The sequence below is a fragment of the Corythoichthys intestinalis genome, chromosome 14, assembly GCF_030265065.1.
Source record: "Corythoichthys intestinalis isolate RoL2023-P3 chromosome 14, ASM3026506v1, whole genome shotgun sequence".
Lineage (NCBI taxonomy): Eukaryota > Metazoa > Chordata > Actinopteri > Syngnathiformes > Syngnathidae > Corythoichthys > Corythoichthys intestinalis.
This window is the reverse complement of record NC_080408.1, coordinates 40,828,887-40,842,926: the sequence shown is the minus strand read 5'-3', so window position 1 is coordinate 40,842,926 and position 14,040 is coordinate 40,828,887. Positions and strand designations below refer to the sequence as shown.

The following is a 14,040-nucleotide window of genomic DNA, read 5'->3' as shown; positions in this document are numbered from 1 at the left end:
TATTTATGATTCAAAGTCCTTAACTGTGTGCTGTCAACAATACACATGAGTTGGGCTGAGTCACAAACTGCATAATTGTGATGTCAAATGTAACAGGAGCCAACACCGTTACATAATTATTCAGAATACGATTAGTGCCAGTGGGTGAGGGGGTGGGGGGGGTCTGTCTTACTTTATTCTGAATTTATAAGTGAGAATTATAAAGAACTATGACCAACCATTGCCCCCCTGTCTTCCGTATAATTAGGATGTTTTTTTTATTTTTGTTTTGTTTTTTAAGAAGGTATCTGTATTTCGTTAGCCCTATTCAAGAAACTCATAACTCGTTTGCTGAGATTGACAGCGCTGGACATCCAGTCATGTTTGACCGGAAGCATTAGCCATAGACTTTAAAATTACTTGACTGGACACATTTGGCATTCACTGCGTAACGTCTTCCCGTAGGGGGCTGGACCAAACTCGCTTCTTTTAGTAGTAGGTTGGAGTCAGCACATGCAGCAGGGATTTAAGCCAGATTTTTTAAAAAGTACGAAAGCTGTACCGCATCCAAACAGACAGAAAGGATTGTCTCAGGAGTGATTTGTTCGAGCATTCAAGGTAATTATTATATTTTTTGTACCATGCATGCATTTTGAAACGTTGTGGGAAAAAAAAACAATGGGAGATATTAGCAGGCACAGCGTTGGCATTATATCTCTCAATATTTACGTCAAATAACTGCGAACTGCCCAGTTTTTTGCTTACCAAGAATCGAGACTGTTTTACGTCCATATCTATAAAGAATTCAGTGATTTAAGCATTAATTCACGAGAATTTTCGATGCTCTTTCTTTACACATGGCGGGGCTAATTGTCGTAACTGACTAGCCTCATAGTTCGCAATATTTACGCAAAATAAATGCTACGTGCACGTTTTTTTTTTTTTTTTTTTTGCTTTTAACGTAGGAATCGAGAATGTTTTACGTCCATTTCTAAAAAGAATTCATTCACAAGAATTTTCCACGGGAAAAGCTCATTGTTTTGCTACGGCGGCCATGTTGGATTTTGTATCACTAGATTTTATTATTTCATTCCTACGTCCATATTAAAAAACAATCAGCTTTTACGTGTTTTATTTTATGTAACATTTCAATCTAATAACTTTCAGTGAAACACCATGGTCCTACGCCGACGGCAACAAGCAGATCTTCGTCTACTTTGACCCTGTGCACCTTTGGTAGAACATCTACAGCAGCTTCCACAATAACTGCTGTATGGTGCTGCCCAGGTGTCCTGGGGCTGAAGTAAGTGTCCAGCATTATTCACTTTATTAAAAAAACGATTCAAAACACCTATCTTTCTAAAACAAATATGTTTTTTAGGAGCCCGAGAGGTTGAGGAAGGCCCGATTCTCGAGCCGGAAGGTGCTGGCCAGGTGGGAGAACTACAAGTCTGTCAATGCCGGCTACAAGTTGAACTAGAAGGTGCTGGCACTTTCTTCGATCCAGCTAGAGCGTCGGGCTCATTTTGGCGGTCGTCATCCCCAGCACGGTCGCCATGCTTAGGATCCTCGCCATGACCACGGGCAAGGACGAACACAGGGACACACAGTGCCGACCTCCTGGAGATGTTCCAGAGGACAAGGGAGACCTGGAGACGGGCCGGGCGGTCCTCAAGTGGCCATATCTCCCCATGGCACACATGGCGTCCTTTTGAATGTCACTGTGGGACACCCTGATGTGCAGGAAGCACAAGAGCACCTGGTGGAGTTCCTGGCGGTCCCTCTTCAACTGTTTTGGTGCGAACTTCTTCAAGGATGTGACTTCAGAAGCGACGAAGAACAAGGCCTTGGAGTGGCCGGCCGGCAGGAAAAGGAGCAGAGTCGAGGAGGGCAGAAATGAGACGGCGAGGAACAGAAAGCTGACCAGAAAATGCAAGGCATATAAAAAGGCTATGTGATTGTTGAAAGACGAGGCTCACATCCTGGAAACACGACATCGATGCACTGCCTGAATTATAGGACTATTTCATAAGAATTTTATATTCATGTTTATTTAGATTTTATACTTTATACTTGCAAGTCACTTTTGAGATTTTAACTTATTTTATCCTGCACTGTAAAGGGAGATGCTCCACATTTTCATTGTACAGCTGTATAATGACAATAAAGGGCTATTCTATACTATAATAAATTGTAATTGTATATAGAATCTATTAATAATCTAGCTATAAATTATTTATAGTAAATTATTTATAATTGATTCTGCATGTTTTCCTACAGTAATAAGTTTCTGATGTGAAAACAGTGATTTATTAGCTGTTGAAAACGTGCAGTAAATAAAGAAAAATTTGCTTTTAAATAGTTGCTATTTTGGGCAAAAACTTGATATGTTAATATGATATGTTAAATATTGCTATTGATCCTGAAAATATAGGTGATTATCTCTGCATTTGGTGATTTTTGTGCATCTAGTGTCAATTTTGAGAGTTTTATAGCCATTTTAAGTTTTGTTATACGTATATAATAAATAACTAATCGTAGTTTTATACGGGAACGACTTTGAATTTTTTGATGCCGCTGCTCATGGAGACTCATATATGACTAAGGCAGAGGTGCCTGTTTTGGTTTTAGGTTGGTAGCAGCTATGGTTTTGAACATATTTGAATTTGAAGTTTTTAAAAATGGGCCCCAATATTACGAAGTCTATGCATTAGCATTCATAGCCAGTCCCCCTAGTTTGAATGAAATGCGCGTCTATCATTGTCAATTGTAGGCAATGAGGTAATAATCTCTTTACTTGAATTTAAAAAGATAGTAATAATAACAATGAATAACAATGACAAAATGAAGGAAAACGGTAAACATTCTCTCATTTATTCAGATTTCTTGTATAATTGAAAAATGCTAACAACAATACAACAGATATTCTTGTAATTTATTTAAAGATTTTTTGGGCTTAAAGACAAAAAAAGATTTTAAAAAATGCTATTTGTTCTTAATGCTATTTTATAAATTGTTTATCAACGTTATTAGGGGTTATACCCAGAGTGGGTTTCAGTTTTATATTCACTTTGTTTTTGTTCGAATTTAATTTAAAAAAAAAATATTTTTTAATTTAATTGTTGTTTTTGTTCATAAAACACACACAAAAACACAATAATAAACATCTATAAAAAGCCCTATAAAGGCTTAAAGGTGCTCACATAAAGTCAGATGGGTTTGAGTACAGATAGGAGCGGTTCCTATTCCATTATGAATACTGTTGATGCAGCTAATTTGTTATCGTCTCTCATTAATTCTCATCGGTATGTTGAATCTTTGGACAGGAGATCAGCATATCTAGTACAAGCTCATAATCTGTTATCTGCCTTTAGGCAATCAAAGAAATGTAGGCGACTAAGTTCTCGAAGTAGGTCGAGAGAAGATTAAATAGGGACTAAGAATGTGTTGTATGTGCCATCACTAATCAAACACAGTTCTCTGATTAATATTGAGACACTGGATAATTCTGCTAATAAAATGCATTATTATACTGTGTCATCTGTTTGATTTAAGTACAACTGATTAATTCATAATATGCACATTTTTACATGAAGCGTCTGGCTCCCCTTTAGTGTAAAATTTGTTACACTTTTGCAAGTTTTCAGACTGCTGACCAGTTTCACCGTTGTTTTTTAACCTCACACTACTTCAGCAGAGCCTCAACTAACATCACAATGGAAAAAACCTGGACACAACCTATTTGCATTGCTGCCTCCTGGTAAACAGTACTGATCACATGCACAAATCAAGGACAAACTGATTTAAAAACAGGTTAATCTCAATATGCTTCCTGAAAAAACAATGAATTATACACCTTTTGCAACCATTTCCACTTCAAGGCAATGTGCAAAACCTGTCACAGCTCCTCTAAGTTTGGTCTCCTCCTTGCTCTTCCATCATTCTTGAAGGAGGCTCTTGAATCGACCTCACTGACAGCCAATTCCCAGTCCATTTGATGACGTTAAGAAATCTAATCATAAAATTCATGGTCCACCTCATGTCACGGGCGAACTCGGTTTTGATCACGCAGACAAGGATTTACAATTGGCAGCTTTAGAAAATGTATTATTAACAAGTGTCTGCCCCAAATAGATCTGGGAGGAATAATCCATATAAACACACCCACCCCACAGGAGAATCGTTCGTGATAATCTTTTAGGACCATTCCCCTGAGCCTTTTCATCCCTCTGAAGAAGCTCTCCAAAGACATTTGTTTTTATGGATTTTTTGCAGTTCATAGGGATTTGTTTGGTTTGAGTAATTCATTAAGAAGGACAGGCACTGGATTTTCCAAATTAAACCATAAAATATTCTTTGTTCGCTCTCTCTCTGCTTTCAGCTACCAACAGACAAATTGTCTTGTTAATCGGCGTGTCGATATATAACACTGACTCCATTGAGTGGCATGTATCAAACCGTGCCGAGGGATTTGCGTAACTCCGACTAGAGAGGGCACAGCTGCTTCCAAGGTCGTACAAACAATCACCTCAGTGGAGGCTTTCCATAACACATGCCAGTCACACAATGGGGCCTATGCCTGAATATCATGGTGTCTTGTATGGACTGAGCTTGAAGGGATGCAGCTGGTCATGTGGTCTTCATGACAAGCACCCGGTGGGCAGGGCGGGACGCTTGTGCTGTGACATATGTCAACTCCATCCTGGCATTTACACTGCTGTCTATTTAGAAATAATGATGAACTACTTTCCCAGTCAGGAGAGAACTGACCTCCATCAAGACAAGGCACTACAATTCTAAATTGGATCAGAAACAAATTCTGCACACCTCTAGCATATGGAGGAATTTTTTTCACTGTGAAATTTATAATGCTCTCACATTTACTAAAATGTACAGGAACCTTTATCGTTGTGGAATATTTTAAATTCTCGACAATTAATTATAATATACAGAGATCTCTCGCCAATTTGCGCTTCGAAATTTGCCCTTTCAGTGATTCGCGGATTTCTGAGGTACTGAGTAAGGCTCCCTTGACACAAATGCGGTGTGTCATCTTCATCGAAGTGCATAGGTGTTTCATCATCATCATCATTGTCAGTCAAGGAGGGAGCATGCATGTACAAATCATTGTTTTCTTTTAGATATACATATCTTTTATATCAGAATTATTACATTTGCCATGCTTAAAAAACACTTATAAAGATATATACTAGTCCATATACATATTATTATTTTTTTTTTTTAATTATACTTTGGTTAAAAAAAAAAAAAAAACAAGAAAACATTTCTTTCATATATCTATTTCCAATGCTGTTGAATCTGAATAAGTATATTGAACACAAAAAACAAAAACAAAACCATTAACCGCGAAAAATGAAGGATCACTCTACTGTGTATGTGAATTCAATGGTGTGAGGTACATTTTTTGCTTGTATTTAATTTGTTATTGTATTTTTATTGCTGACTGACTGAATTTTTGAGGCTTTTTTATAAAAACACATCTTAGCATCTTAATTTATTAATGCTTCTGCGTTGAGGTGACGGAGTAGCGATGGTGCAGACCCTACGTCGTCAACAAGCATTGACAAGTTCTGCGTCAAGGGAACGCGTTGCTCTATAATACACCCTCAAGCCACTAGAGGGGTGTTGCGTTGTGTTTGTGTGGTTTTGGGGGACTCTTGTCGAATGAATTCCTTGAGTTTTCTTCCAGTTTGACAACAATGGCAACGAAATTAGACAACAATGGCAACGGAAATCGAACGCTTGAATGTGGATCTTCAGCTTATCAACATTGAACAACAAATGTTAATCATACAAATGTTGAGGCGCAGGCGATGCGGAAGATGGATGCGGCGGTGGTCTGTCCGACAGTGGATGCCGCACAGATACTGGCAGTCACATTACGAATTCTAGCCTCAGGTGGAAGCCAGCAAGCTGCAACAGCTCGCTTCAAACTAGCGTCAAGCAATGTGTCCAGCATTTTGCATGAGGTCTTCAAAGAATTTTGGACAGCCCTCCAGCCTGATTTTTTTGCCGTGTCCTACAACTAGCCAGTTGGACACAGTAGCAGATTTCTGGCGGCTATGGAACTTCACAAACTGCGTTGGAAGCCTTGATGGTAAACACGTTATCATAAAAGCACCGAGGTACTCTCAATCAGTGATGATGTATCAAGTGTGTAAACTGTCTGTTGTGAAAATTAAACATCATGACAACTCTTTTGACAACACACCTGTGCTTTATTCTTCATATACTTGAAGTGTAAAATGTAAATAAGTCACAGACTCACAGCTAACATTTCCACAAAGTAAATGATAAAGTGCACCGATCAAAAATACGACATAAAGGGATATTAAGCTGGCAGTTTTTGGCCGGCTAGGTCAACGCTTCGGATGGCCATTCGCTTCCAAACACACACATACTTGTCCCGGAGGTTCCTCCATTTTTTTATGCATTCGCTGATCTCTCCTTCCATGAATTGCTTGCCATTTGGCAATCTTTATAATGCCTTGATGAACCATTGTACTGTAGAGGTGGTCGGACTTGCTGAACTTTTCGATGATCCTCTCATCGCCGTGGTCCATTTTTGAGTGTAGCGCAAGAATGTAAATGGCGGTGATTTCGCGCTGAACCGGTGTTCTGCCAAAATATCCTACATCGGCGAAACGTCCTACATTAGTCGAATTTGACACCTAAAGTACTACCGTGCGCTCTAAACTTGTTTTGTTTAGATGCATACAGGAATAAGGTACTAAAAAAATGCCTGCAGAAAATACTTAAATGTAGTTATATCAAATAAGGACGGTTTAAACACGCTACGTGACTAATGTGGTCAACTGCTTCAAAGCTAACACAAAAAAACACAATGGTTAAAAGTATGAGAGGGTAATACATGCAAAAAGTATCTTTGAGGCTGTGAAAAGGTTCTAAATAACTAAATAAAAACAAAAATAGTGAGTAATCGCCGCCTCTAACCGATGTGCGCATGCGTGTGAATGCATGCGCAAGCGCCCTGAGAATTGTGTAGGACGTTTCGCCGTGTAGTAAGGAATGGCCGAACACCAGAAACAACAGTCTGAGCGGACTAATCACAGTCCATTTGCGCCACGTCACCACGCTTAGTCAGGATTTTGTGGAGGTGCACGTCAGGCTACGGCGGAATGTCGTAAATCGGGTCTGCCTTGATGGCGTAGGTCTGCCGCAAAAGCATAACTCGGCCTTTAGGGTGCAGTTTCCACTCAGTTGTGACCAGTTCTGCCTTTTGACCCAAGTCAGCAAAGATAAGCGGGACTTAAAATGATTAAATGGATAAAAATAGTGTTTTCAAATAATTATTTTTTTGTACAGTATATTTATGCAACTTTCATATGCCTCTCTTAAAGTTTAATATATTTTGCATTATGTTATGATTATTATCATTATTTAAGGGATTGAAGAACTACCCTGACTTAATATGGTACATTTAAAAGAAAACAGTTTTTATTAATATCATTATTATTTTTATTTATAATTATCATGATGAATCTTTACTTTTTTTTTTCTCTTATTATTTATTTATTTTGAATACATTTGGTAAGTAAGTTCCTTGCTTGACTAAATATCACCAAAACTCACCCAAAAAATGAACACTTTTTTTTCTTCTTGAACAGGACAAACTCTCATAATGAATAAACTAGTAAATATGCAGCCAATTTATGGCTGATTATAATAATTTTCTACAGATAAATTCCGTTCCGATGAGCTGTCTCTTTAGCTTAAACCACAGTAAGAGAGAAACACATTTATTTTGGTTCTTAATGCGTATTTCATGGATGTTGCTCCCGCTAGTCAAAAATTTGTTTTAACGCATGGTCGAACAAGCGGAACTTTTTCCGTGAATCATAACAACACAGTACAAACTGATAATTATTACTGGAATTGCTAATGTTTGGTTTTACATCAGCCCAAAATTTTGCATTAACACTGACACATTGACAAGAACCCAGCAATGTGTATGGTATGTATTTTTTTTATAACATTGCATTGTACTGATCTTACTCAAAAACTGACTCGCAAATAGTATTTTGACTTTTCACTGACATAAAACAAGAATATTCTGCCTTGTGTTGATATTTGTCCAGCCACTCAGATCTTGGTCCTAAATAGAAACTCAAAGCCATATCCTTTTATAGAGCTGCCACAGTTGATGGCCATGTCACCCAGCATGTGAGGGGTGGGAATGGTACCTGAGGGCACTGGATAAAGAGACCTAATTGGCCACTGCCAGCCACTTTTAGCTGGAGCAAGCCACCTTCTGACACCCTCTTGTCATGGCCCCAAAGAAGAAGGATGAGCCCGCACCTGTGGCTGCGCCCAAACCGCCACAACCTGAACGCCCTTCGACTCCTGCGTTCAACCCCTCATCTATCACGGTAAAAAAAACAAATAAATAAATCATAATCTTCATTACAAAAACAGCATCTGGAATTTAAGGGATTTATCTGCGTTAAGTGTTGCAATTGCAGACATTGGAGTGTATGGAAATTAACCCACAGTAGAACATGGTAACATGTAACAACATAATTTTCTCCTAGAATATTCCACAATATGACAGATCTTTTTTTCTTGTTTGTTTGTTTGTTTGTCTTAAATGAGGAAATTCCTCTAATATTCTGTTACTGTTGTTGGAATGAAAGTACTTTATTGTGAGTGAATGAAGACAATGACTAAAACATGCACCTGGATGCTGAGCAATGATGTCATCAAGTCCAAAATGGCAATAAAAAGAATCAATGGAGTATAGGGGTGATGTTATATCAGTTCATTGAATGAAGCTTTTTGTTTCGAGCATGCACAAAGAAACAGAAATACAGTATAACTCAGAATAATTTTTTGAGCTCAAAGGGAGTGCACTCAAAAAAATGAAACATAGTATTTATGCAAATATCTTATTTCAAGTGGGTACACAAAACTGCTTTAAGTAAGAATTAAGTTTTGTATTTAAATACAAAATGCCTAATTGATTTACTGTATATTTCGGACTATAAGTAGCACATGAGTATAAGTCGCACCAGCAATAAAATGCCCAACGAAGAGGAAAAAAACATATATAAGTTGCACCGGAGTATAAGTCGCATTTTGGGGGGAAATTTACTTGATAAAATCCAACACATAGAACAGATATGTCATCTTGAAAGGCAATTTAAAATAAAAATACAATAGAGAAAAACATGCTAAGTTTACAGTATGATAATGTTACACGATGCATGAACAACGTGCGAACGTGGCCGGTATGTTCACGTAACATAGCTATTAAGAGTTATTCAGATCACTATAGCATAAAGAACATGCTAACAAGTTTACCAAACCATCAGTGTCACTCCAAAACACCAAAATAACATGTGAAATGATATCATAATGTGTTAATAATTTCACACATAAGTCGCTCCTGAGTATAGGTCGCACCCACAGCCAAACTATGAAAGAAACTGCGACTTATAGTCCGAAAAATACGGTAAGTATGGCTTAATAAACACCTTGATTAGCTTAAGCAATTCCGATCCGAACCTTTTACATGCAAAATATGTAACCACGTTCTGTAGAAATTAAGCAACATGTCCTCTCAAAAAATATTAATTCAAGTTGAGTAAAGTTTACACACTAGAACTATTTACACGTAACGTAACTTAAAAAAGTAAAAAAAACTACATACAGTACTTTGTATTGAATTCATTTTGTCTTCTCTTTACTTTGATGAGATCCTTTTTCACAGACAATGATTTTTTTTTTGTTCATTTACCTGACATGTTTCGGTGTGTTACTTCTGCCCTCATCAGAGTGTCCGAGGTTAGACTGAAACCACAATCTCTGAATTGTTAGGTGGGCGTGCAAACCACTGTGCCACCTTTATCATGTGATATTTTTTTAACAAGAATACTATAAGGCGCACCTGACTACAAGCCGCCACCCACCAAATTTGCCACAAAAACGGCATGTGTTTATAGCTAAGACGCACTGCATTGTGGAATATTTACACCAAAAGGTATTAACCGTAAAACCTTTGACAACGGCATCATATGACTGTCATAAGATCAAATGAACCACCATGAAGCTTTGAACCAATTGGCTACAAAGCTTCAAGAAGCTACATTTGGCCATCACTGCTCCCTTGGGGGAGACAGTCAACCTCTGCTGCCACCTACTGTCAACACTGTTGTTGTCCAACATGGCTCCTAGGATGCATTGCAGTGCTACAGATGTAAATAATCAAAATTCATGTTCTGTGCTACTTATTTCTTCAGTTACTGTTCCAGTTGTTTCATTAATTGCTAGTTATGGTATTTGGTAACACTTTATATGACAGTGGCGCCATCACACTGTCACGATCATCGATGAATGCTTATAACAGATGTCATTTAGTGCTATCCGGCAAATTATTACACTTTTGAATAGATGTAAAAGATCCAAGCAAGACATAAATGGAGTTAGTGACATTATTTGCCGGATGACTTTAATGACATCTGTCATAAGCATTCAGTAATGCCCATGATAGTGACATGTCATAATTATGACGATCTTATGACAGTCTTATGACACCGTTGTCAAATGAAGTGTTACCTATTAACCTAAATAAATCAACAAATAAGCCGCAGGATTCAAAATGAAGGAAAAAAGTTATATTATTAATTAATTAATTATGCACTGCATAAATATATATATATATATATATTTTTTTTTTTTTTGCATTTTTGAAATATTTGTTTTACTACTTTTTAGATACATTTTTGGGCCATTTCCTTTGTATTAAATATCAAAGCAGCACATTTGAGATCATGGTCCTCACGTGGACCTTAAACCACACAGCATGGCCTAAAATTCAATAGACAGTAGCGGACAGCAGAGTCAAGGTCAGTGACAATGCACCACAACGACAGCAGGGCTGCAACTCGATCCAGTGGAGGCACTCGGCTTTTTATTTGTTGGGGTTTTTTTTTTTGTGTGTGGTTTTTTTTTTTTCATTTCACCTTTATAATCTGATACATGAAGACTTTTCTGTTTCTACAGCTGGAATTTACCCCCGAGCAAATCGAAGGTATGCTTTTAGGGCCCTCGTCTTGCATGCTATTTGTAGAAGACTGAGGTGGTACCCTGACTAATCTCTTTGCTAATGTGTGGAAATACATTGGGACAGCAGCTGATGACCAGTGCGTTACTGAAAAGCTCTGGAATCACAACTTCAATTTAAATGAATGGTTGAACTCTTTAGGCTTGTTGTCTGTCTGGATTCTACTTTTACACCTTTTTTCAAATCAAAACCAGCTATCCAGAATTTTGACATTTTGTCATAGAATGTCTCCTCATTCATGGGTGCAAATAAGGGTAGGATAGATCAAAGTGAGATGTCATTTTGACTTCTCAAACGTCATGGTTGAGGGAGAAATATGATTAAAGTTTTTTTTTCCCCAAAAAAGACTTCAAAGATGCCTTCCAGCTGTTTGACAGGACTCCCAACAGCGAGATGAAAATCACCTACGAGCAGTGTGGCGACCTAATCCGAGCATTGGGACAGAATCCCACCAATGCTGAGATCATGTACGTGCTTGGGAGGCCAAAAGCTGAAGGTACGTGTGGTGTTTATGTGTACTGTGTGTGTTTGGGAGTGTGCGTGATTGATTTGACACTCTTTAGCTCAGAGTAGCTCACTGTGAGAGTGAGTGTGTGTGCATGTCTTCCTAATTTATTCCCCTTTGCTGTAGACATGCAATCTAAAATGCTGGATTTTGAGCAGTTCCTGCCCATTCACCAGCACATTTGTAAGGCCAAAGACCAAGGCACCTTTGAGGACTTTGTGGAGGGCCTGCGAGTTTTTGACAAGGAGGGGAACGGCACAGTCATGGGCGCGGAGCTGAGACACGTCCTGGCCACGCTGGGTAAACATCATGTTTTTGTAATCCATATGCTGTGAGGATGAACTGATAGTCTGGAGGTCTTTTAGGCGAAAGGATGCGTGAAGATGAGGTGGAGCAGCTGATGCAGAACCAAGAGGATGCAAACGGATGCATCAATTATGAAGCTTTTGTTAAATACCTTATGGCTTCTTGAAGAAAACATGATTTCAGAGTCATTGATGAAAATTTGGCTTCCCTACATTGGAAAAACAAGAACATCATCAATGTGAATATCTTTCTATGCAGTAAGTTTTGTCCTAATCCTATTAGTGATATTTGGAAGAGATTCCTACTGTTCATAACGTAAAGCAATGAAGGAAATAAAAAGAGAACATTTCAAATTCATACAGCAAGGTTGTATGGGGAATAATCTTTTTCTATGTATGTATATTTCGACCTTGACCCCATTTTTCAAACTATTATTTTCCCCCAAATTGATAGTGCTCCTTATAATCCAGTGTGCCTTATACAGTATATAATTTCTGGTTGTGCTTATTAACTTCAAACCTATTTTGCTTGAGCAAAATTATACTATAATACCCGAGGAAAGTATGCATTCATCATTCATAAAACAAATATAAGAAAAATATGATAAAACAATAAATACAATTTAAAAAAAAAAAACTAATTCATGATGTCTACTGCCCATGATTAGCTGGGATAGGCTCCAGCACCCCGTGATCCTGGAAGGATCCATGGAAGATGAATAATAATAATTACAATAATAAAGAACAAATAACAAATGCAGTTCATTGATGCAATATAGTGCACCGTATGAGTAGGTTCACCTTTTGTATGAAAATAAAATTGCTAATTGATTGATTGATTGATTGATTGATTGACTGATTGATTGACTGATTGATTGATTGATGTCCATAAACTTCCATGGATTTCAAGTTACTTACTGTTGATTTTGGAGCAATTCCATTTCACTTCCTGTCGATTTAGGGGCCATTCTGGGTCAACACATGTTGATTTTTTTTTTTTTTTTGGTCAAATCAGTTTTGTGATCATAAAAATTAGAGATGCAGTCGAAAATTCGGCACTGAAAACTTTCAGCCTAAATTAGAGTTTTTCGGTTAAAAGACCGATTGTTTACCACCGTGGTAGAGCCATAGTCCTCTTGTGATGACATCATCAAAACACGGCAAGAAGCAAAACTACTGGTTCAGAACCAACATTCTGCAGTTTGGAAGTATTTTGAGATATCAAAGAAATATAGAAATAAATTAGTCAATGGAGGAAAATATAATACAGTGGTACCTCTACATATGAAGTTAATTCGTTCCAGGACCTTGTTTGTAAGTCGAAATGGTCGTATCTCGAGCAGGGATTTCCCATAAGAATAAATTATAATGCCATTAATTCGTACCACAGCCCGAAAACCTACGCTAAATCCTTAATAAATATTGCTAGTACTATTGCAAATAGTAACTACACAGAGCAAAACAAATAAATTATGACAAAAAATATGAATAAAAATATAATAAAAGTAATAATAATAATACCTGTTATAATGTAACGAATCAGGTATTAATGTGGCAAATGTGTTTACATGGTCTACCTGAACGCATCGCGTGGCTGACTTGACAGAGTGAGAGAGGCCGTTTTACTTTCACTTTTTTTTTTTCAGCTGCTGCGGAGAGTAGGCATGTGTTGCACAAGTTCTGAAATAAATGATAAAAACCTGACGAAGCTGGCGATTTATTTGGTGATTTTACCACAATAATAATTGTCACCTTAACTTATGAAGACTGACGAACGGATCTCGGAAGAGGACTGTCGAGATCGTAGACATTCTACAGCCGTATTGTTAGGCCATTTCACGGATGCGCACTCCACGCTCATATTTTTCTATCATTTCTACCTTAATTTCAATGGTAAGCATGACCTTTTTTCACCACCTGCACTGAGCTTCTTGGAACCCGTGATTTCTTGCACATGAGATTCTGCCGTGCATCCGTCAGCGGCGCTGTCATGTCATCGTATTTCAAGCATTTTGTCGGATGTAGAAGCATATGGTGAGTCAAATTTTATGTCGGATGTCGAAAAGATAGTGTGTCGAAGGGATCGGATGTCGAGGTATCACTGTACATTTGCTTCATTGCTGCCACACGTGCGGTCCGAAATTGCT

General features: G+C 37.9%; 1 protein-coding gene across 1 annotated transcript; it reads left to right on the top strand.

Moving 5' to 3' along the window:
* The first annotated feature begins 8,196 nt into the window (after window positions 1–8,196).
* On the top strand, window positions 8,197–12,648 carry myl13 (myosin, light chain 13). Its single transcript, XM_057857364.1, has 5 exons — window positions 8,197–8,390; window positions 11,023–11,050; window positions 11,430–11,579; window positions 11,715–11,888; window positions 11,954–12,648. Exons 1-5 carry the CDS (start codon window positions 8,289–8,291, stop codon window positions 12,058–12,060), a joined length of 561 nt encoding a protein of 186 aa, XP_057713347.1. The 5' UTR covers window positions 8,197–8,288; the 3' UTR covers window positions 12,061–12,648.
* The last annotated feature ends 1,392 nt before the right edge of the window (window positions 12,649–14,040 follow it).